This window comes from Lactuca virosa, chromosome 4 (assembly GCF_052849685.1).
Source record: "Lactuca virosa cultivar CGN04683 chromosome 4, Lactuca_virosa_CGN04683_v6, whole genome shotgun sequence".
NCBI lineage: Eukaryota > Viridiplantae > Streptophyta > Magnoliopsida > Asterales > Asteraceae > Lactuca > Lactuca virosa.
In genome coordinates this window covers 339,130,948-339,156,354 of record NC_136429.1, presented here as the reverse complement: position 1 = coordinate 339,156,354, position 25,407 = coordinate 339,130,948, and the positions used below count along the sequence as shown (strand labels likewise).

General features: G+C 34.0%; 1 protein-coding gene and 1 long non-coding RNA gene across 7 annotated transcripts; one reads left to right on the top strand and one right to left on the bottom strand.

The window, feature by feature from the left end:
* The first annotated feature begins 6,154 nt into the window (after positions 1 to 6,154).
* On the top strand, positions 6,155 to 9,392 carry LOC145108589 (uncharacterized). 6 transcript variants are annotated; one of them, XR_013708411.1, is made up of 7 exons: positions 6,155 to 6,773; positions 7,197 to 7,692; positions 7,769 to 7,832; positions 7,925 to 8,004; positions 8,200 to 8,360; positions 8,604 to 8,696; positions 8,770 to 9,392. It is a non-coding gene; the product is annotated as an uncharacterized LOC145108589 (long non-coding RNA). The 6 variants fall into 6 exon arrangements; XR_013708406.1 differs by having other exon boundaries at positions 6,155 to 6,909; XR_013708409.1 differs by having other exon boundaries at positions 6,156 to 7,348; positions 7,571 to 7,692.
* A 3,486-nt stretch (positions 9,393 to 12,878) lies between these two features.
* On the bottom strand, positions 12,879 to 14,591 carry LOC145106179 (mannan endo-1,4-beta-mannosidase 5-like). Its single transcript, XM_079043196.1, has 5 exons — positions 14,295 to 14,591; positions 14,008 to 14,202; positions 13,800 to 13,922; positions 13,503 to 13,705; positions 12,879 to 13,341 (listed from the first exon to the last, which is right to left on the bottom strand). The coding sequence occupies exons 1-5, from the start codon at positions 14,589 to 14,591 to the stop codon at positions 12,879 to 12,881; spliced, it is 1,281 nt and encodes a 426-aa protein (XP_078899322.1).
* Between the last annotated feature and the right edge of the window lie 10,816 nt (positions 14,592 to 25,407).

Below are 25,407 nucleotides of genomic sequence, written 5' to 3'. Positions count from 1 at the left end.
AGATAAGTATTCCTGGTGTCACTGGGAACACATCTAATACGGATCCAAACATCGATTCTGATGAATCTATTTCAACTTTAATCCCTGAGAAGACTGAAGTCACACCACCCGAAGTTATTATTTCTGAGTCCAATATGGATGAGGGTATTACTTCAAACATTGCTGAGAGAGTATATAACATGGACTCAAATGTTAATATGGGTAAAGGGATTTCGACATCCACTCTTGATACTTTAGTTGTTACACCAGCACCTACTTCCACGATCATTCCTACTTCTGTTCCTGTGGTTTCTCCAACGTTTAAAGAAGTTATGCATAGGCCTATTGCAACTTTATTTTCATCCCAATAAACTGAACCAGAGGTCACTGTTAATGAAGATGAAGCTGAGGATGATGTCATGATCAGATTTGCAGAATTGGAGTTTAATTTGGAAGAAGATGATGTTCTTGATGATGCTATCATGTCTGGTAAAAAATTCAAGGTTCTCAATTCTAAGTTGAATTTGATTCTTCAATTTTTAAATGATACTACTGGAAAGTCTGTTTTTAGTAGGGTTGAGGTCGAGTACCTATTAAAGTTGAAAGATCTAGTATGCTCAAGAATCTTATTAAGTTATATTGCTAATTAACATATGAAACTAATGGGTCACACTAATAACAACTTGATATAATTGATTATTTATCAGAAATTGATTTTAATATATATTCAATAAATTCTTATAATTAATTGGAATTTTATTTATTTCTAGGAAATAATAATTTTCATTAGCAAGTAACATTACATAATTCATATGGTATGAATTAATAAGTTATACGCAACATTTTGGACTAGGTAAATTATTTTGTCTTTTACCAAAAAGTTAAAGTTTATATTTTATAAACTTGGTTTATAAAATATAAAGGTTTTCTCTTCTTATTATATCCTATTTTCGAAATTAAGAGAAGAAGTAAGAAGGCATGGTAGATTGATCAATTTAATCAAAAGAATACACGACTTACAAAGTTAGGAGGGGGGAGAAGCATGGTCTAGTGACATGAGGGCTTAAGAGGTTAAGAACTTATGTGTAAAAGAATCACTTTATAAAGGCTTTCATGCCTTCCTTTGGGATTGACAGAAAACCGTAACATGCATCTTATATGTATGCTCTCTCCAATTTGCAAAAGGATTTTGAGTTTACTTATTGCATTTATGCTCTCTTTGGTTCATATTTTGATATAAACTAAAGCTTAAAAGTTTATAAGAGTTTATGGACTAGCATCTTTATCAAGTTGACACATTGTTGGTGTCTCTAAAGTTCATCATTTTTCATCAACTTCCAAGCCTCCCAAGAGGACCCAAAGAGCTACAAAGGTTTTTATTTCTTCATATATTATTTGGTTGGTGTTGTTTTCTTTTCAAACGTTGCAAGAAGATCCTTGGTGAGTTATAAACTTGTTTTATGTTATTAAAATTATCAAGTCTTCCGTTGCTAAATTTTTTGTTTTTGAAACTAATTTTTGAATAAAAACCCAACAATTGATATCAAGAGCCACCTTGCAAGTTTGGTTAGATTTATTGATTTTTGGAAATCCTAGTTTTTTTAGAATATGGATAACTTGGTTTTGTATAAAAACAAGTTCATACATATTTACTATCACAACTTTATAATTGTTAGTTTTTTTTATGTGACAAAAATTTCATGCATCTTTTGTCATTTAAAGTTATCTTAGAAAAACAAAGGTTGTTTAATGAGTATGTCGATATGTATGATATGCATAAACTAGCCAATGACCATTATGATTTTTGTGTTGTTGTGTTTGGTGCTTTTATTATAAAAATGGTTGTAATAATTTATTTATTCATATGGTATGTGATAAATTAAATAGGCTAATTTTATTGGTTTATTTTTGTAAATAATAGATTAGTAGTTAAAAATAATTTATTTGTACCAAAAATGTAACAATAAATGAAATTTGAGCCATTATTTGAAGACCAACGAGCAATATTCGAGTTTAAGAGCATCCTGAAAGTTAGTGACAGTTTCTGAAAAGTGTCACTAATTCTGTTTCTTAAGGGCTGTTGGAATTTTAGCGATAGTTGCTGAAATATTGCTTTGAAGAAGCTTTTCCAATCTTTTGCAAGCAATGAGTGTTTTCTCAAGTGCGAGCTTCTACAACAACATTACAAGAAGATTTTTGGTCCCTTAAAATATCCCTTTAGGAATGGCCTTTCCATTTTTTGTGTCGGCTCACAAAAAATGTCATTAGTTAGTTATGTTTATGCACATTTATTTTATGCATGTTTGTGTTCTTTATTTTATGCAATTATTATGTGTGGTTGATAAATTAGTTTTTTCACATGCTAAAATAATTTTGGACAAAATAAATATCACATGGAGTTTAGTTATCAAAATTTATAATGTGGACATAAGATGTAACAAATTATTGTTTTAAAATAAAATCCGGTTTTATAAAAACATTAATAACGTCAAATTTTAAAATAACTTATACAAACTCCAAATATATAAGTAATAAAATGAAGTTTTATTAAAGATATAAAAGGTTCAAATGCACTCAAACTTAATACCAGTTATTAAAATTGAATCGTGTCAAATTATATAAAAAAAACTAGCTTTTTATATAGAACCTTTAAAAATGATTTTCTTTTGAAAATTGATACAATGGTTTATTATATGCATGTAATTACCACGATATCATATGTTTTTAAAACTAGAATTATAAACACATATAAAAGACCCTTTCAAACCTCAAATCTATGCAATCCATCTTGAAGAATACTCGCACATCTCTTGTATGCACTAGTGGGATAAAGGTCACCTAACCGCTTAGGGTTATCTTTTATAAATAACAAGTTCTATATGCAAAATACTTTTGACATCAATTTATTTTTTTTAAATCAAACTCATCTTTGACAATGTTATCTTTATTATATAAATGGCATTCACATATTCCAACTTCAAGAAATGGATCTTTGAAGGCAAATAATGTAGTTTATTTGACATATGTAAATCTTATTTATATATAAAGGATTCTTAATGATATTTTCACTAAGTAGTAGAGAAAATAATTATTAAGGAACTATACACTATGGTGTATGATTTCCTTTCTTATGAATGTCTAGGATTTAGCACTAGATACCAAATCAACTTCATTAACAACTATAGTAGTTTTAATTATATTTTACATGGTAAAGCATAAATATGAAACCTTTGTTTAAGTTTTGAAATATGAATTTGAGATACAAACTGATAAGAACTATCTAAAGCTTTAATGATAATAAATGATGAATTAAATCTTACTTGGTAAGATTTACTTTCTAATCGGTAGAAATGTCCTCCTTTTTTATTTCCTTGTGATAGCACCTATAACACTACCAACTGTACCTTGAGTACAAATACCAACTAATATGCAGATATAACATTTTCTTTATAAGATTTTGTATGAAAAGGCTCCATCCCTATCTTACTTAAATGTTTTATGGATTTGAAGTCTATGTTGGACTAAAGCTTCTAAACCCAAAATCTGCTAGATACATATTTGTATAATACTCTAAATGTGGCTTAGATTATCATATGCAAACTCACCAAGAATAAGTTTTTCTTAGTCCTCTGATAGCTACATTAACAGAAAGCAAGTTTCTAATGACAAAACAAGTGGGAGGTACATGGAACTTGAAGCAACTCAAGAACCATAACCTGATGTAGTTATAGTTGGCACTAGTTTTAATAAGGATTGTTAAACTTGAATAATAGCTATTCACAAACACAAATATTCGCTATACCAAGCATCTTTCTCTGCAATGGTTTCATTTGTTGAATCAAGCTTTAAGTCTAAATTGCCACCTACACCGAATCTGGTCCTTCAACTTCCAACTAATGCTCCATGTTTTGTGAATGTGTCGCAAGGGGTGAAAAGGGGTTGGTTCATCAATAACATAAATCTAAACATCCTTAGATGTGGTATTAAAGCTTAATCTTAAAGGTTTAAGCAACTTTTTCAAGATCAACAATCCTAGATGACAACATTTTTGTGTAATCAACGAAAGATTCGAAATCTTTCGTGAGTCTCTCCATTGGATCTATTTTCTTTCATGTCAAATTTTTTGATCCAATTTGTTTTCATTAAATCGGTCCAAAATTAGCCCAAAATTATTTAATAGGTTGATCGAGTCCAATTTTCTTTGATTCGGCCCAATTCAAATTGAATTAGCCCAAATCTTTTGAGTTTGTTACCTGTTCATTGATCCATTTTTATTTTCGAGTCATATGAATTTGTATTTGTTGATCCAGATCCTATCTTGTTCACATCGTCTGCTCAATTCTCGTTCATCTCAATACTAACCAACATATCATGATTCGTAATATATCCAAATTAAAACAATGTATTTTGTAGGGTTCTATATATAAGCTTACCTACAGGACAATTCCATATTATCTAACCCCATATATATATATATATATATATATATATATATATATACTATCTCCGTCGCAAAATTATTGTCCACAGACAAAAAACATACAAATAAAGGAAACATTAATTATCATAAACTTTATTAAATGAAATGACAATTCTAACCTTTTGTTGCATTTAACTGAATGGTAGTTGCATTTAATTCAATTGTAATTTAACTAATAATGATGAGAGGTTTGCTGAGCATTGGCTCTTACAAAAAAAAAAGCTAATAATGATGAGAGTTTTGGTAAAAATGTTATTTATTTTTAACAATAAATTATTATTTTTGGACAAATCAAAAAGGAAACATAGAATATTAATATGGGACAGAAGAGTATATATATATATATATATATATATATATATATATATATATATATATATATATATATATATATAGGATATAGATCCGGTAAGAAATTTTTTTTGGTAGGAAGGTAAGAAGTTTTTTTTCTACATATTTTTTTGACGAACAAAATAAATGAATCACTAGATGATTCATTTGTAAGATGATTCACAAGAAAAAAAATTCCCAAAAAAACATCTTTATGATTCATTTTTAAGTAAATTAAGAAAAAATTCATTTTTATAACAATTTTAGTGAATAACAACAAAATCATTGTATAAATGAATCATCGAGATGTTTTTTTGAGAATTTTTTTTTGTGAATCATCTTACAAATGAATCATCTAATGATTCATTTTGTTTGTTCGCGAAAAAAATATGTAGAAAAAAAAACTTTTTACCTTCCTACCAAAAATTTCCTTCTTATTTGACCTTGACTCTCTCTCTCTCTCTATATATATATATATATATATATATATATATATATATATGGTTAGATAATGTGTATCTTATATTTATTGTGTGCTAGAATGCACCAATAAGAATTTAGTAAAATTAAATAATTATTTAATTAAATAAAGATAGATATTAAATGATTTCCATCATTGTATGTATATTAAATAATATCTATAATTATAATTCTCTATTTATGGAAACTTATTAATTTTTTCTTTAGTGTAAGCAATAACATTCTTTCAGAATGAATCTGCATCTACGTTTTTATGTATGAGTTCATGTTTTGTTTGAGGACCCACTCACTTAAAATACAATAAAGTTGAATGGAATATGAAGAACGAGAGTGTATTCTACTATAATACAATCTTATTGTGCTAGAATACACTCTCATTCTTCTGGATACGAATTCATTCTGAAAGAATATTATTGTTGACATTAATGACGAATTTAATTAGTTTTCATAAAAAAGAATTATAAGTATGAATATCATTTAATATACATATAATTATGGAAATCATTTAATATCTATCTTTATTTGATTAAATAATAATTTAATTTTTACTAAATTCTTATTGGTGCGTTCTAACACACAATAGATGCGAGAAACATTTGAACCTACCTCTTTCTCTCTCTCTATATATATATATATATATATATATATATATATATATATATATATATATATATATATATATATATATATATATACCTTAATTTGCATTTAGCCTCAAACGCTGAATTTTAAGAGGCACTAATCTTATTGCAATATTTACAATCAGTTTATGCATATGAATCGGTCGATAGTTGAAGATATTTGAAAAAGTCTAAGGTATTGAGTTGAGTTCTTATCAGACCGTAATTTAATGGATTGATAGTGAATATCTCAATACCAAACTCCCCTTAATCACGACCCTATCTCCTTTATCCTGGAACCATATCCTCCTATATTTTATGAAGATGTGCTCCTCTAATTTCATCAGCCTCCCCCTCCACAGCTTGTTGATTGGAGATCTTTACCATCACAACCACTCACGCCATCTCCAACCTCTGTCAACCACCAACACCTGAAAACCGCATCACCTAGAAGCACCAACCACCAAACAGTTGCCCTTATACCCCAAACACCACCATCGTCGTTGTCACCGCCATCATTTAACCACCGCCTCACAGTTTCAATCTTCTTATTTGATACTCCATGCTTTCTGCATCTTTGCGCCTTCATCCACAACATCCAACACAATTGAAGCCTCCACAACTTTGAGTTTCAAGCTACATATTTAGAAGAACACCACTGGAATGACCCTTAACCTTAGTTGATCATCGCTACCACCAAAACTCCCCAAATCTAACCTAATGACGGCCACTACTCACCACCCACCATTCAATCATATTTCAAAATTTGAATTCTTTGTTTTTGAAATCTTATCGAAACCCTATATATCACACTCTCTCCAAAAGCAGTCTAACATATTTCTCTCGATTTTTGCAGATTTCATTCTACATCTGCTTGATTTCAGGTATATAGTACCCCTCATCCACCACAACGAGCATTGCCCCTTCTGTCTTGTTATCTAAGAAAAGCCCTAACATTTATATGTGTCTGTGTTTACAAGTCCTGAATTGGACAGTAGATGAGCATTCTGTTTCTAAGAGGTTCGTATTAATTGGCTGTATTTATGGCTTCTTTTTCAGTTCCATATATTCTATACAAATATCTTCTTATTTTTGACCGGCTGACTATATATTTTTGTCGGATTGACTTATTGTTGAAAAGCACTTACTTTTCAGATGATTCTTTCTTCATATTTACACAACTGCTTCTTTTGTCACAATATTAATGTTAGGATTTGGAGGTCTGGTTCTTAGGATCAGTGGAATATGTGGTTTCATTAAGGGCTTTATTCAACTTTATGACTTTTATGCGTTTGAGGCATGTGTAGGAATCTTTGGGCATCTATCATGAAGATGAGGTCAAAATACATTCCTGAGTAGGTCTTAAGCACTACTATTATGATATATAACATTTACTTGACAGTAAATGTGGCTTCTTAGAAGAAATCATGAATAAAAGATGGTATCAGATCAAAACCCGGTAACTTATTCCTCTGAATTATGATCTGACCATGATGTCAAAGTTTACTTGCAACCATTTATCTTTAAACTATAACCTCAAGCACCATTTCCTTTTTTGGTCATAAAAGGTTGAAAACCTTACCAGTTGACATGTATTTAGTTGGTTAGTTTTGTTTTTGGAGTAACAAAATGTCCTGATATAAGGTAATTTGAATTCAAACTTTATTGATTTCCAAGATAGACAGATTGAGGTGCATAAAGGGCAGGCCTGGAGGAAATTCTGAATATTTGATTGTGGTTATTGTAATTCTTTGAATATATCCATGCTCTTATACTAGAATCCATTCAGTTCAACTGCTATAGGTCAGCCTTTAACATGACTGATCCTTTTGCCACAAATTATCTGGATTTTATTTTTTTAAAGTTTCATTCTTGGCAGGATGAAGCTGTTGAAAAGGTGTGGAGTTGCTATTGAGTTCTCGGAAATTGTGTGAAATATTATAGTAATGGTCCCCCAAAAAATTACAATTATATCCTTGAGTCTCAGGAAAGGCTGTTTCATGAGTTGGTAATTGTTGTATTTCTTGATTTGCAGAAAATTTAACCAGATTGGCAGAGTTGCTATTGAGTTCTCGATCTTTGAGAGTGTTTATGAATCAATAACCATCAATAAAGGTAACCTTAATTTTCATATATATAATATATATATATATATATATATATATATATATATATATATATATATATATATATGTGTGTGTGTGTGTGTGTGTGTGTGTGTGTGTGTGTGTGTGATTTTTGTAAATAGATTTGTAGGATTATTTTACAATGTTTCTTGATTTTTGGATAATAATTACAGCTACATTTTAGGTAAGTTACCCTGAATTGGCAAGCTTGGCTGATGCAACACCTGTGATTGTTCCTGCAAGCATCTCTTTTATGTTCTAGAATCGAAGCTTACTTAGAAGTCAAGACTGCTAATTATTTGTTCTCCACATCTGTTAACCAAGTCTATGCATCACGGATATAAGGTATGCCATTTTTCTTCATAAAAATGTCACCATGTCCACTTTTGGGGTTTTATCTTTCAGTTTTTGAAGACAAATCCACAATAAGATTTTCTTGACCTGCTATTTCTTTGTTTTTAATATCATTTGTTATAGCTTTTTGACCAGTTATTGCTTTAGTTTTACTAGAAGAAACCTTGATGCTAACTGAATTTGTAATGGATTATAATAGTTTGAAGCTTATGGTTCTATGTCTGTTCTTGTTAGTACCAAACTGGAAAGAACAAGTTTACAAGCTATCAGAGTCTTTAAAAGGAATTACAAAGAAAAGCTTCATGCTTAACTCCGTGGGTCTTCCCAGTAAGCATCTTTACACTTCATTTTGATTAAAAAAAAGTTTGAATAATGTATATGACAACTTTTTTTCCTACAGGGTGTACATGTGTTCATATTTTGCTTTAGGGATGAGCAAAAGGACCGAACCGGCCGGAACCGGACCCGACCCGGGAACCGGCTTCGGCCAAAATCAAGAACCGAACCGGCCCGGCGGTTCTACCGGTTCCCGGTTCCTACCGGTTCTTGTCGTGTCTTCAAATGTTGGAACCGTTACTCGAAAAATAGCATCATACGGTTCCGGTTTTTGCCGGTTCTACCGGTTCCGGTTATATCGGTTTCGGTTCCTACCGGTTCCCGGTTCAAAAAATCCACAAAAATAACGTCCCGGTCCCGGCCCGACCGGTTCCATCAGGTTCCGGTTCCGGTACCGGTTCCGGCCGGTTCCCCGGTCCGTATGCTCATCCCTATTTTGCTTAAAAGGGTGTGTAAACATGGACCATCATTCAAGCGTTTGATTATTCAATGGGGATGGTGAGTTGATTATAGAGTAAAAATAGTTATGGTTACCACAAATATTTTCAGTTTTGATCTAAGTAAAGTATGTAACATATAACCTGTAATCGATGTTATATGTTATCTTATTTTCATTTTGATGTACATTTTATTCTGTAATTACTTGAAAAATCATTTTTAAAGCATATAGTGAAATTTATTATGATAGTGGGAATTGTATTACGGCTTTGATTGATTATTGGAAAGATGGAAAGAGCGTCAAGGTTTTTTTTGAATGAAATTATCTTTTTTTTTAAACAGATTTGTGGTGGGGGTTAAAGGGGTAGGGTCAATCCCATTCAATGTTATATAATATAAAAAATACAAAAAAGTATGTAATATAAAAGTAAAAACGTCATAGTAAATGAAGTTGTTACTAAAATCGAAACTAAACCTAGACATTGGATAAATTTGAAACAATAATAAATATTGGATTTGAATTCAAAATTTTGTTCTATATTATAGTTTTTTATTAAACCGTTGTGTATTACAGTGTTTAGAATTATCAATAAAATATGATGGTTTCCTTTCTAATATTCTTATATTTAGGAATATATATTTTGTAAAATTAATTTCAAAATTATTGTTCTTAAGAGACAATTTTATGTTTAAGGGAGGAGGGAGTCATTCCCTCCCAACCCACCGAACCGACTGCCACATCATTTTTTCTCTTTTATTTTTTTTCTTCATCTTTCCGAACCCACAACACACGGAAATCCTATCTTTTTGAACCCACTCAACCCACTCAATTAAAAAAAATACAAAACAACTAAGGTACAAGTTTTAAAACACATGGTACAAGAGAAAATAAGAAAGAGAAAGTAGAGAGAGATGATGAAGTGTGTTAGTGAAACCAATCAACCCACTCGTTGAAGCGAGAGTGGTACCGCCGATAACTCTATTGCTAATTAAGATTTTACATTTGATTGTTTTGTATTTTTTTTTAATTGAGTGGTTGAGTGGGTTCAAAAAGATATGATTTCCGTGTGTTGAGTGGGTTCAGTGGGTTGGGAGGGAATGACTCCCTCCTCCCTAAGGGTGAACGGAATGGAAAGGCGGGTTGCAAATTTTTTGGGTGGTATCGTCGGGTTACCATTCCTTCCAAGCAAACGGTTTAAGTGGGTTTGGAAAAATTAGTTTGAGCGGCTTTTAGAAACCGCAAGAAACTTTATCAATTTGCTTTGTGGGTCATGCATCTCTTTTTCATTTAATTTTCAAAGAAAAAAAAACAAGAAGCATAGCATGCATATATGCAAACGTGACGTTTTATTTATTTGTTTTTTTTTTCTACATAAGTTTGTATACATATATATCGAAAGTAGATATATATTACAATTCAAGCAATAATCACTTGTGCATTATGCATCAAATTTGTACCAAAACAATTTTATACGTTTTTTTAATTATTTTCTAAATTAGTTTGTATATTTTTAATATTATGTAAATTAGTTTTGTATAATTTTTATTAGTTTGTGTTTATTTTAAAATAAAAAGTTAAGTGGGTTGAGTGAGTTGGAAAAGATAGGATTTTCATATGTTGTGGGTTGAGAAAGATGGAAGAGAGATGAGAGAGAAATGCTGATGTGGCGCTGATATGACAGTGGGTTGAGTGGGTATGGAGGGTAGGACTCCCTCCACCCTAATAGTGAGTACGCTTTGTTCTTTAACCCGAAAGTTGTTAAAAACAATATAGTTCAATTTTGACCCAAAACAAAATCATAAAATTTATTTTCAAGTCAAAATAAAAAAATTTTACTTTTTTTTATCAAAAGAACAAATTATTTTTATTTTTACTTTTTTTTTTACTCTAACGAAACATATTTTTAATTTTAACCCATAAAACAATGATATTTTTTTTAATTACATATACCATTAGACTTTTATTTTTTCCAAAAACAACAAACTAAATTTTAGATATATTTTTAATGGTTAATGATATTTGTCGACTCATTATATTTTTCAAATATCATATATTTCCATAAGGAAACTAACCTCCAAAAAAAATTGATTCATCGAAATAAATTAATGCAAGTTTTGTAATTTCTAAGCTTGACTGAAATTACATTAACTTTGGTATAATTAAGAATGTAAGTCGATAACACATTTAAGTTGGACAAAACATCGACATAAGTTGGTCCTTGAGGTAGCTTAAACAGTGACTGTCCTTGGATGAAGAATGAGCAAAAGAGATGTTGTTTTAGATATCATCGACAACTCAATGAAACCACGTTGCAAGGAAATGACTCGAAGGAGAAATAATGGTACAGAGGTTGACATACGAGGCAAAACGAATCATTGAATCGAAACTAATGTTTAGTCATACTTGCCAATACATTGTGTCTTCGTTTTAAGATGACATGTTTCTTAAAACAAACTAATTGCTGAACTAATCATTTTCCGCCGAAAAGAAACTAAATGTCGAAAGAAACTATACGCACCCGTCGCTTGGCGCGGGTAAACGGCTATTATATATATATATATATATATATATATATATATATATATATATATATATATATATATATATATATATATATATATATAACATTTCCCCCTAATCCGAAGTTGCATGTTCGACATATTTGACTCCCAAAAACTCCCTCATTCGATTGAATTTGAATCGTATCAATGATTTCGTTAAGACATTTTTGCGTTGTTCATCACTTCGTACATATTTCACGACAATCTCTCCTTTCTCAACATGGTCAAGTATGAAGTGGAACCGGCTATCTATGTGTCTGCTTCTTCGGTGATAAATGGGGTTTTTCATCAATGAAATCACATACTTGTTGTCTATTTAAACGACAACGGGATCAAGTTGATGTTTGGGAAGATGAATGAGTAGAGCTCGTAACCAAACACCTTGACATGATGCACTCGTAGTTGCGATAAAATCCGCCTTGCATGAAGAAAGTGCAACACTTTTCTGTTTTTGTGAACACCAAGAGATCAAGTTGTCAAAATAAAATGCCATTTTACGTGTACTCTTTCTATCATCAGTGTCTCCTTTCAATTTACTATGTATAAACCCCACTAAGGTCTGTACTGTATCCTGCTTGGTATAAATCAGCCCAAAGTTGAGAGTGCCCTTTATGTATCGTAGAATTTGCTTTACAGCTTTGTAATGTTGAGTCGTGGGTTGCTCCATATATATGCTTACAATTCCAATAGAATGAGCTATGTAGGGTCCAGTATGGAGGGATACCGTAATTAAGCTTCTCACAATGGTTTTTTACACGATTGGGTTAACAGGTTCTCCTTCACCATTTTTGTAAATCTTTAACTTGGCTCCATCGGGATTCTAGTGGGATTGCAATCTTGCATTTGCTTTACTTTAATACATAGATAGCAAGTAAGAGGCCTAGATCACTCATCTCAAGTTCATTTCGTATTTGATTCTTGGATTCATCCATACCTGTATTTCGAGGCATGTACTTTGGCATACAAGAGCTTCAAACCAGGCTCTGGTAGGTGTAAGTGCGAAACAGGGGGTGTCTTTTTCCTATGAAGAAGCAACAAAGAACACGGTAAAACAGAGGATGAAGATGATGGGTATTTTTGGGCAATTTTCTTCTGTGATTCACTTCATAAAAGACTCAACTACCACCCATTCAGTAACAAACGACTACTTTATAGCCAAACTTTTTTACCAGTTTATTTTATTACTTCCATTAAGTTGGATACAAGTAACTTAAGATTTTGGTTTTGCCATTGTCTATGATCTTTGCCTAAATGCACATTTTGAGATGGAATTCTTAACAAATGAGATAGAGTTCTCATGGAATGAGATTGTTCGGAAATGATGCTGCTTGTGGATGGGCTTTTGGACAAGATTATTTGATATCCATCGCTGAAGGAACCCATCCCATCCGCCATGAGCTGCCACACTAAACCACCACCAACAGTTCCTCCCGTATTGGCCATCATATAAATGTTTCTATAAACAGCATCTATGTAAGAGTCTCTTTTGTTAATGTTATATTCTGGATCATTACTAGACTTCCCAAATTCGGCTATAACAAGTGGTTTCTTTAGGACAACTCTTGAATCCTCGTAATGACTCCACATCCATCTTTGCATAAATTCCATTTGTGAATCTTCATTTTGTCCAGACAACCTGCAGTATTAAGCAACACTGAATACTTACTTGTCTTACATAAGTAAAACAGAAGGTGAATTTACCATCGTTCAATCGCATATATATGGCTTCCTTCCAATTTACCCTCAATCAGGATAATGCAATAATTTATCATGGAAAAATCATATAGAATATATTACCATTGATCGGGATATGCATGTATCGTGGCAAAATCAATTTCGCTAACAAGATTGTTGGTGATGAAATCAGTTCCAACTTGGTAACCGGGGTTTATCTGCTTTCGTTCAGGCATTGTGTCACCATAAAACCCTTCCATGCCAACCTCCAATAGATGGTGTCTGTCCAATGATTTCACGAACGAAGCCATTTCTTGAATCCAACCCTGCAGCGAATTGTGAGTTTAGATTCATAAATTATAACCATATAACATATAATTAATGATATCTAGAGCTTAATCATATATTTAAAATATTTACATTAACTGTTCTTCCAGAGTAATCAGCCTGGCAGCGGGGCTCGTTCATGAGTTCCCATGCCATGATTGTGGTGTCATCACGATATGTGATCCCGGTGATGGTATTGACTCTTGTTATAATTCTCTGGAGTAATCATATACATATAAGTTTGGTATTAAAACACAAGGTCGATACATATAATACTTATTTTATTGATAGTTGAACTTACTTGGACATGGTTCTTATAATACTCTTTGACTATAGGGTTGGTGTAAAAATCGTCGTTACTACTGATAGGAATGCCTGCTTTGTTTGCCCAGTCAATGTATTGCAGTCTCCCTCCAAAGTCATTGAAATTGTTAACAAAACTTAATATCAACCGAATACCGTATTTTCTTGCTTCTGATACAACGAAATCCAGTCCCTGGAAACGAAAAAAAAATGAAGTTTTCTGTAAGAACAACTTTTATATGATAGAAAATTGGTCAAAACTCAGAAATGTGTTTGGAGCAATACCTGAAAAACACGTTCGTCGTATGCTCCCGGTGAAATCTGAAGAGCTTTGTCACCACCATCAGCGAAAGCCCATGTTCGGCATACTGAAAGACCAACATTCGCTGCATCTTGTAGGACTTTTGTAACTTTGATCCTCTCTCTTGGAACAGTGGCAACATTCATCATCCAATACGCATTAAAACCATTGAAAAGAAAAGGGGACCCGTCTAGAACAAAGTTAGTTTCTTTGGTTTGAACAAAGCCACCTACTTTACCCCTGTATACCCTAGATTCACAAACACAGCAAAGAAGAGCCATGCATAGAACTATTAAAAGAGCACTCCATGAGTGATCGCCATATCTGATGTAGGTACTCATTGTTTAGTAGAAGGTCTGAATGGATCATGAAATGATTGGAAACCATGGTTATATATATAATGGGTTGTGGATACGAAGTTTGATAAATATCCAAATAGAAAAACATTGTAAGAAATACAAGAGATCACGAATTAAGACTTGTCTTTGGGTGCTAGAAAAGATGGTCGACTAGCTAGCCCTTCTAAGAAGAAAAAAGATATATATATATATATATATATATATATATATATATATATATATATATATATATATAGTCGACGTTAACGGTCTTTAATTATTATTATAATATTAATAAGAGTAAATTACACGAATGGTCTCTATGGTTTGGGGTAATTTGTATATTTGGTCCCTAACTTATTTTTTTAACTCGGAAAGTCTCTTCTGTTTGTTTTTGTTGCACGTTTGGTCCCTGTCTTACCTAAAAAGACTATTTTACACTTAATTTTTTATTTTATTTAAATAATGTGGGATAGGTAAGGTCAGGTAAGGTGAGTTGGAAGTGGGATTGGGGTGTGTTTATTTAAATTAATTAAAAAATCAAGGCAAAATACTCATTTTAGATAAGACATGGACCAAACATCCAACAAAAACAAATAGTAGGGACCTTACGAGTTAAAAAAATAAGTTAAAGACCAAACGTACAAATTACCCCAAATTATAGGGATCATTTGTGTAATTTAGACTCAAAACACGCAAGTAAAAGCGATTCTGGTATTTAACTATTTATCGTTAGTTCCAGTTTTATTTTGAAATAACATCTTCTTAACGATTAATTCAAATTTTAAAGTTTATCTTAGATAGTAAACGTTAAACGTACCCTTCTTCTTATATATGCATGAAGTTTTGTGAGCTTTTTACATATTTTAGCTTTTAACTTTTTAATAAAAAATCAAAAAAAAAAAAAAAATTGTTTGATAGTAAGTACTTAACTTTTCAATAAAAAATCAAAAACTATTTCAATTAACTTTTCAAATTGATGTAATTTTACATATTTGAAAACTAACAACTATTTTTGTTGAAGTATACAAATAAAAGTTACTAATCAATTTTATAATCCTCACAAGTCACAATAGGTTACACGGCCAATATTTAGAAAATATTGGTCGACTAACCCCATTTTCGTTTGCTAGCAGATGATCGACAAGCAGTTCGATGAACTAAAAGGATTGTCGACATTAACGGTGTTTTTTATAATAATATTAATTGGTGTACGTAAGTTTCTCTTTGGAGAAGTAGGGCCGTTAGGAAATGCATTTGTCGAAAATGAAAATGGAGCTATTATTTGCTTACTGTAGGACGTTACAAATTTAACCCGAAAATGGAGATATTATTGCTTATTGTAGCAGTTACAACTTTAACCCTTTAACTTTTTAGTTATACCCATTTAAATAACAACTTTATAACTTTTTATGTCCATTTTTTACTTTTTCTTTTTGAACGGTTGAAACAAACATCGACAAGGTGGAAAGAAGTGCACGATATCAAATAACTCAATTGTTGAAATCGGCTTTATATTTAAAAAATCTGATAATTAATATTTTGAAATAATAACAAATTATTTAGTAAGGCCAAAGAAACAAATGGACAGATACTACTCATGATTAAATATATTTGGTCACTCAGTTTTTTTTTTCTTCTACATTTGATCATTTAAATTGTTTTTTTGTCCATATCTAGTTCTTTTAACCGGTTCAAGTTAAGCCGAAAAAAATGGCTTAATAGGGTAATATATTTTAACTTGTACACATTTAGTCATTAATATTTTTGTACACATTTAGTCCTTATGACCGATTTCTTCAGATTTTGCTCACGATCTTACGTGGGACAATCATTAATGAGGTGTTTTTATATGTGACTCGTCATTCACTTATATATCAGTAACTTAATTCAAAAATCGGTCAAATAATGTTAGTGACCTAGATTTCTCCAAGTTATTGATGTCTTCGTCTTCGGTTTCATCTATCTCCATAGCAGGCAACAAAATTCTTTCTCTTGGAAGTGTAATTTAAAGTTGGGAGGATGCAATCACAAAAATTCTCGTTGCCTGCTATGAAGATAGATGAAACGTTTTGCCAAGATGTTCTTTCGTCTTGAAAGTGCAAATTCTTTTAGCGTTTTCGTTAATTTGTTTGTCTTGGAAGTGCAAATTCGAGTTAGGAGGAATCAATCACAAAAAGTCTCGTTGTTTGCTATGGAGATATATGAAACCAAAGTCGAAGACATCTTTTGCTTGGATAAAACTAGGGCATGATCATTATATGACCGATTAGTAAATTAAGTTACTGATATAAGTGAAGGGTGAGCCACATATGAGAACATCTCATTAATGATTGTCTCACGTAGGATGTCATGAGCAAATCTGAAGAAACCAGTCATAAGGACTAAATATGTACAAAAACATTAAGGACTAAATGTGTACAAACTAAAAAAATATATTAGCCTATTAAGTTATTTTTCCGGCTTAACCTAAAGTAGCAGGTTATAAAGACTGAATGTGGACAAAAAAACTCAGTGACTAAATGTGTACAAATCGAAAAGTATATCCCTTAAATATCCAAAACGTTTTTACATAAACAAACAACTAACAACACTACTACAAAAAAGAGTTGTAACGACCCAAAAATTAAGGCTAAAAATTTTATTTTTTTATTATAGTCAAAAGACAGATGTAATTTAATCCAACATTCCAAAAACATTGCTAAGTAAAAACATTTATCAGAGTTCATCCCAAAATCACATATTGCGGAAATCACGGGCGTGTGCTCTGCAATCATTCCAAGCCCTTCCGTTTGAAAACCAGAGTACCTAAAACAAAACTGAAAACCGTACGCACAAAGCTTAATGAGTTCCCCAGAACATACCATACATGAAACCACATAAGTCATGCATACAAACATATAAGGATGCCATGGAAACCCTCCACGGTCTTACTCCGGTGCCATGGGAACCCCCGCATGGTCTTAACGAGCTGCCATGGGAACCCCCACATGGTCTTAGCCTGGAATGTTATGGGCTCCCGCCATGGTCTGTCATCCATCTGCCACGGGGATCCACCGTGGTCTTCCATGCAAGTATCATAGAGACAACTAGCATACCACATATCACAAAGACAACTAGCATTCCACATAACACATAATGGGGCGGCAATTGTGCCTTCGAACCATGGATATGGTGAGGAGACTCATCTCGATCTGCAATGGACATATTGCATGAATGGGACATAGGGACCAATTAAGTTTGCAACTTTAAGCTTCAAGAGGTCATGAAGTGGTCAGATCTAACTTATCAACCCCTGGAATCCTCATCTTCTTGGACAACTCAACCAAAACCCTAAAACCATGCTTAAACTTCAAATAAGGAGATCTAGATAACTTCATGACAATGTGTCGACTTTATACCTCAAAGATGCCGCCCTTGAAGAAGAGTTCCTGGATCTAAGGCCCCTCCTTCAAGCTAGTTGCTTCCACCTCCAATCTCCTTTCAAGAATCACCAAAAACCACTCTTTTAAGCTCACCACACTCAACATGCAAGATGGAATATGAATCTAGGGTTTCTCTGTACAAGGGAGGCTGGTAGGGAGGCCAGCCACAAGAGTTAAGGTCTATAAATAGGGTGACAAGCCCTAAAATTAGGGTTCCCTTCACAGCCGCCAACTCGTAGAGTTGGGACATCCCGACTCGCCGAGTTGGACCATTAAAATCCGCGGCCACAACCCTTCTCAACACGACGAGTTGGAGCTCCCCAACTCGTCGAGTTCCAACAATAATTCCAAATATTTTAAGAAACGATTTATACCCGAACCAAGCGTTACAAGAGCATTACTGATGACGAAAACCGTCAGTAATTCGTTGCTAGTAGACTTTACCGTTGGAATTGCAACATACCAAAATCCGTTAGTATATTCTTGTTTGTAACTGTTTGTATTAGATTTCCGAAAGCTATAAAAAATTTAGCGATAGATTTTTCCGTCGGTGATCAATAACCGATCACCGACGAAAATGTTTTTTGCAACGGATTACCGATAGAATGTGTTTGCAGCAGATTACCGACATAATCTAGGAATAACTCAATAACATATTACCGATAGATTTTCTGTGATAGATTGGCGACAGATTTTTGCATTATAAAAAAAATATTAATTCATGAAAAAAATTAAAAATAATTACATAATCAACACAGAAAAATCTTAACACATACATCAAATCTATATTTTAAAACCAACAAATATAAAAGTGAAAAAGTTTTGATATTCGACATACATTAAATCCATATTCGACATTTAATGCATAATACTAAAAAATAGAGACAATCTACTTTTTAAAAAGGCATCAAAAGTTTCATCTATAATTCTCATGACCTGAACAATCGATGGAGAGTATCCTTCTTGATTAGCTCGAGGATTCCAGACATGTCATTGAGTGTCATTGAGAGTTGTTAGCTACAGAGATATTTATATATTCTCAAATACCATAAATACCTTACAATGTTGAAAATAAAGGGGAATAAGTAAAAATGAATTATATTAACAAGTAGCAATTATGATAATGCGTAAAAAGTGTGATTTTAAGTACAATATTCCTCCACATGAAGTATGAATAAAAAGTAGCTAATGATGAGAAATAGCAACGTCCTTTCCTCAAATTCTTCATTATAGTTACATATTTTCAAAAATTATAATAGGAATCCTTTTTTTATTTTTTTCAGGATTATACAACCTACTTTAAGTTTTTTGTAATGTCCCAAAAATCCAAGGTAAAATTTCTGTTTTTAAAACAATAATCATACAACGAGTTGTTCCAAAACCAATCAAAGTGAATATAATATTTGAACATCAGAGTATTTTCATTAATTTCCAATGCGGAAAACTCTGGGGGATGTTGTGCAGTCACGTCGAGCAAAGCTTAGTGAGTACTTTCAGGATTATACAACCTACTGAAAGTACCTGAAACAGTAAATTATTAAATTGTAAGCACAAAGCTTAGTGAGTTCCCCAAAATACCACATACCAAAACATACAAGTGTCATGGGCTACCCCCATGGGCTTTCCTTGCAGTGTCGAGGGCCAAATCTCGGTCTTACATACATGTGTCAGGGGCTAGATCCTGGTCTTTCATACAACTGTCAGGGGCCAGATCCTGGTCTTTCATACGATTGCTAGGGGCCACATCCTAGTCTTTCGTACAATTGTCAGGGCCTGATCCTGGTCTTTCATGCAAGCATCACAGAGACAACTAGCATTCCACATAAAAAGTAATGGGCCGACATTGGTACCTTCGACCCATGGATATAGTGAGAAAACTCACTTTGGTCCACTGATAAATAACTAGATGCTTGGCTACAGAACCGAAAGATCCCACACTAAACACAAACAAATAATCCTAATCAAAATTTGGTTATAAACCATAACCATGGGTCTAGATCCCAAACCCACACTTTTCGCGTAAAAGACCATTTTACCCTTCCTATGATGGGCCTAACCAAACTTGGCCCAATAACAGAATAATGGCACCCAAGGCCCATTAAGGCCTAACCCATACAACTTAAGGCTCGCTAACAAAATCCTGAGGCCCACTCATACTTCAAACAGTCCAAGGCCTAAAAATTAACTAAGTCCCACAAGTCCAAAGCCCAACCAAAGACCAAAAGCCCATAAAGAGCCACTTGGAGGCGTACGCTTAGCGTACGCGATCGATCGCCAGTATGCGTAGTGTACCACTTGGTACGCCCAGCATACTGGGCTGCTTGCCACCCTAAGCCATTTAGTGCTTATTCCATTCAGCCATTAGGTCCAACTCTCAGATCTCTTCCATTTTAGGGTTCTAATACATAAAGTTGGCAACTTTAAACCTTAGGATGCCTTAATGGAACTCAACATCCATTTTTGTCCAACAATACTCATAATAAGAACTCAAACTCATGCATGAACCAATAACAACCATAAAGATGACATTTTTATGCATCATGAACAACAAAGAGGCTAAGATCTAACATATTTAACTCCTGGAGTTGCTCAAACTCACAAGGGGAACCCATGGGACCAAATAAAGCTCACAAACAAGCCCTAATCTCAAACTATCAAAATGAATCATCAAGGTAAGAACTTTATACCTTCTAAAGCTCACAAAGTTGATGAAGACTCTGGATCTAAAAGCTCAACCTCCACAAATGCTTGGTCTCCAAGATCCTTCTTCTTGAATACACACAAAAATGCCACAAAGTTACTTAAAAGCTCAAGAACACTCCAAGACTGAATTAGGGTTTCAATGGGACGAAATGGAGAGTGGAGACTAATGAGGGTAGAGGTCCAAAGGCTATAATGATGTTTAAATATGGTTCAAACCCTAAAAATTAGGGTTTGACCCTGACAGTTGTATGCCCAGAATACACCACATACGCCCAAAGTACGTGGTTAAATCCTCGCGACCTAAATGATCTCGTACGCTAAGCGTACCAAACGTACGCCCAACATATGAGGGACCAATTTTTCTGTTTTTCTCAAACTTAAAGGACCAAAAAAGTAGTACAACTCCGATTTCGATGATCTTTATATCCACGAAAAGGTGTTGAGAAGCTCTACAACCCTATCAACTCACCTTTTCCTTTAAAACTTACCGAACTTAAATCCACAATTCATAAAAGGCTCGAACTATCACTTTACGATTATACCCTTAGGCTCCAAGCACCAACCGAGTTTTCAGATCACCTAATCTACATTACCCACATCCAAATGAGACTAAATCTCTCTCCCCCGAGGCCTGAGGCCTTATGATAACTGATCTTCGAGTCACAACCCCGAATTATGAAACGATTTGAAACAGGGTGTTACAACTCTCCCCCACTTAAATTAGATTTCCTCCTGGAAATCATTCCTTACTAATTCCTCTGCCATGCTAGTCGATCCTGCCTGAACTTCCTGAATTTCAATTAAGACTGAAGATCATCACATACCGACGACCACCTCCCAAACCTACCATCCAAGCCCCGTCTTGGCAGAAATCGCTTATACCTCCGAAAGAATGAACCTTAACACTATGACCTCATCCAAAGAAGGAAGCCGAACTGCTCTGTTTGAGAATTGAAACAACTACCTTACTCTTGCCAACTGGAAGACCTCATATCACAGTGATAACCACCCAAAGGAGGAACATCCTGAAAACATGCACCCATTAATTTAAACCCCAAAAATTATTCCCTATGACTAATGATCATTCATTCATCGCACCATCCCCTAGTCTCTAACTAGGAATACCATTCTACTATGCAGAAGGAATGCTAAAAATATACCGATAGTGAATTTCACCAAATCCCTAATTCGGAGGTTGTGCCTAACAACCTTAAATACACACTTGACTTCCTGACAAGTCATCACCAACCTGATGATCCCACGAGTATAAGGATGGTCAATCCAAAAATTCTCACATTGCATCCAAATTCCATGTTAGCTCAGGTGCACCCCTACCTGAAAAATCACTTGTGACATTCACAATGAACTTTATGACTCGAGATTCCGTAACCGGTGCCTAACATTGGTAACCGAACTCCTGATAGACAGCCTGCAAGAAAACATAGTTCATAATGCAAACATTCTGCAAGCGGCTATTGAAGCACAACTATTATTCCTAACAACCATTACCTGCCCACATGATCTAAACCAGCTGGTCACTAAATCTCCCGACTCCTTCAATGCATTAGGACCCAAATAGGCCAAGAAAGTTAACGATCTAAGACCTAAAAGTCTCAATCAAAGACTATCGGGTCTTGCCCATATAAATCATACAACCACTGGTTCACGATACATCGTGACACCTGCTATCCACTAAATTTTTAGCTCACGACACTAAACCGATCTTGTCGTCGTCACATCCATAGCCTGAAGACTCGCAACCAGCATCACATGGGCCTAACGATACCCAACCATCAGTCCATCGACTTGCAGGAACTCAATCAACATCCCTCTCAATGCTGACCGAACATAACATGTTCTATACCCTTCTATCACACACAATTCCCTTCACAACACATACTGATATCAACGTAAAACTAGACAAAAACATGGTCGCACACAACCCGAGAATGAGATGGACGGTCACATGATTGTTCCGAATCGAAGGCTATAACCCAAATGATAATCATGCTAATGATACTAACCATGCAGTCTCATGCTATCTTCCTCAGACTACTTGCACCCCTCATGACAATAATCGAGGCACTATCACAATGTACACCCCCAATAGGAGACACATGACCAACCCTGGATCTACTGCACTCTTTTCATCCTCACAACCTTACCCAAGGGTAAAGTACCCACAAATTTAACGAAATGACAAAACTCAACCATTAACAGAAACATCCTCATGAACGACCAATACAAGATCCCCCACCTCGATTGGATCTGAACATATACCACCAATACGCAATAGCTCGAGAAAAATTCCAAGATGATCTAGAAATGTTAGAAAGCTAAACAACGCTGCCCTAACATCCGAACTTCCAATAACCGAGGACAACTGTCAAACTTGAGCCTTCTACGAACCAAAATTCCATACCACAATTGAGGGTAATCATACCCATAAACCAAAGAAAATATAAAACATACGAAACTTGACGGTATGTTGACACATCCATTGAACTTCAACTGACACAACTCGAAACTTTCGAAGAAGCTCCACTTTTGATGATGAACGAAATGACCAACGATTGAGAAAGCATTGAGAACTAACCAAATAATTCAATACACTAATGAACAAAACCCATGTGAAACTAAACATACCAAACTCTAAAGCTGATTTACCGATCAATAACTGCCCACGCTAGAACAGGGATAACAATCTATACAACCAGTTGAGGAATCCCTCAGCACTCGATGCCCAACCTGAGCCTCCCAAACGCCTCTTGATCTATTCTACGACATTCCGAGAGGAACCACTGCTACAAAAAGCTCCTTGTCCAACATTTTCTTGCCGCAAAGACAACTCTTGCGTTCCTGAGCACATACATCTGATGATAAATTGCTATTATGACAACCCGAAATTTCTATTCTGTACAACCATTCACTTCAATAGAAGTCAGAACTGTTTCTACTAACTTTCAAGCTTTTAGGAATAAGTTTGAGTGTTTTTAAGTTAGTACTTCAGGAGATATCAGGAGAGAGGATGCATTAGGGTTTATTGTGCAACAATAAAGTCCCAAAACTTCAAAAGTTTGGAGTTTACGGCCGTAAACCCCAAGAGTATATATATGGCACTTGGCCATTTTATTCACTTTTTCACTTTTCAAGAACAAAACTCAAATCCTCTCAAGTAGCATCCGAGTTTTCCTTCTAGATCTTCAACTTGTAAGTGTTTCTAGCCCTAATAAGTTGATATATTACTTAATATAGTGATTTAACACACTTCCATCCGTGAAATCATTCCAAAAGGTTAGATCTTCAAGTTTCACCAAGAACACCAAGAACACACACTAGTGTTCTTGGACTTTTAGCACCTTTTCAAGCCTCTATCTTGTAAGTACTTCTATCCTAGAGTATAATAAGGCTTGTTACATTTCTATACATCAAGAAAACAACCAAGAAACACAAGATCAAGGTGTTTACGGTCCAAGGTGTTCTTGGACCGTAAACCCTAAAAAGGGTGCCAAAGTGTGCCCTAGTCCCTTCTAAGCCTTGGAAACTAGCCTAGATCCCTTCCTTAATGTGTTTAGGACTTGAAAACATCAAAAGACCATAAACCATTTGGGTTTACGGCCGTAAACCCAAAGGGAAATGGTCTAAGGACCGTAAACTCCTAAAAAGGAGTGAAATGGTGCCCTAACCTCTTCCTAAGGCTTAAACATGAAGTAGGAATGCTTCTTGTGATCTTTAAGGCTTCAGAACACAAAATGGTCAAGAAACATGAGTTTACGGCCGTAAACTCATGGGTTTACGACCGTAAACTCAAGGAGTTATGGTCACAAAACCGTAAACTCCAAGGGAGTTTACCCTTGAACCCCAAACTCAATAGCAAGGTCCTACCACCCTTAGATGCAATCCTTATGACTTATAGCACTTAAATCAAGTGTTTTACATGTCTTAGGATGTCTTAAACTTGGTTAATTAGTTTTTTTTATGACTAATTGGATACATATATGGGATTATATGTTAACTAGGATCATTGTGTGTGTACAAGTCTTCACTTGACACTTAGGATCCTACATCATTCAGTTCATCCACAACCACCCACTACAGGTGAGTTCATACCCCTTAATCAATCTTTTAAATGATTTTAAATGCTTTCATGGAGGGGGGGGGGGGAATACAAGTAGAAAACAGCATGTTATAGAATCAATCACATGTGATTTATAACTGTGTTTTCAACCAACTGATTTCACATACTTCAAAATGTGATAAACACAATGGTTTTCAGTCCTGTTATACTTTGTTATCAAATGAATCACTTTTGAAATGTTTTATAAAATGACATCAAGTCATCATTATTATTGTTCAAAACTCTTAAATGTTTTACAAAACCTCTTTCAACTTATTTTTAAAACCATATCTATACACTTATGTTTCATGTATATATGTATTGATATGAGAGCTTTCATTCTTCCTTCAGTTCCAACACTCTTGGGTAGCAAGGGTGTATAAACCTACTTGGACACTCAACTTACATTCCAGTAAACTATTATAGGTATAGTTTAGGGGATACAAAACATTATTCCTACTACAAGGAATTACACCAGAGTCAGTTCATTCATGAGTCTATACTAATACATCAA

Excerpts from the sequence above, each read along its gene's own strand:
- LOC145106179 (XM_079043196.1), bottom strand. The coding sequence starts at position 14,591 with ATGGCTCTTCTTTGCTGTGTTTGTGAATCTAGGGTATACAGGGGTAAA. Across the intron at positions 13,923-14,007 it reads ATTATAAGAACCATGTCCAA|AGAATTATAACAAGAGTCAA; the intron begins GTAAGTTCAACT and ends TGATTACTCCAG. Across the intron at positions 13,706-13,799 it reads ACTCTGGAAGAACAGTTAAT|GGTTGGATTCAAGAAATGGC; the intron begins GTAAATATTTTA and ends AATTCGCTGCAG.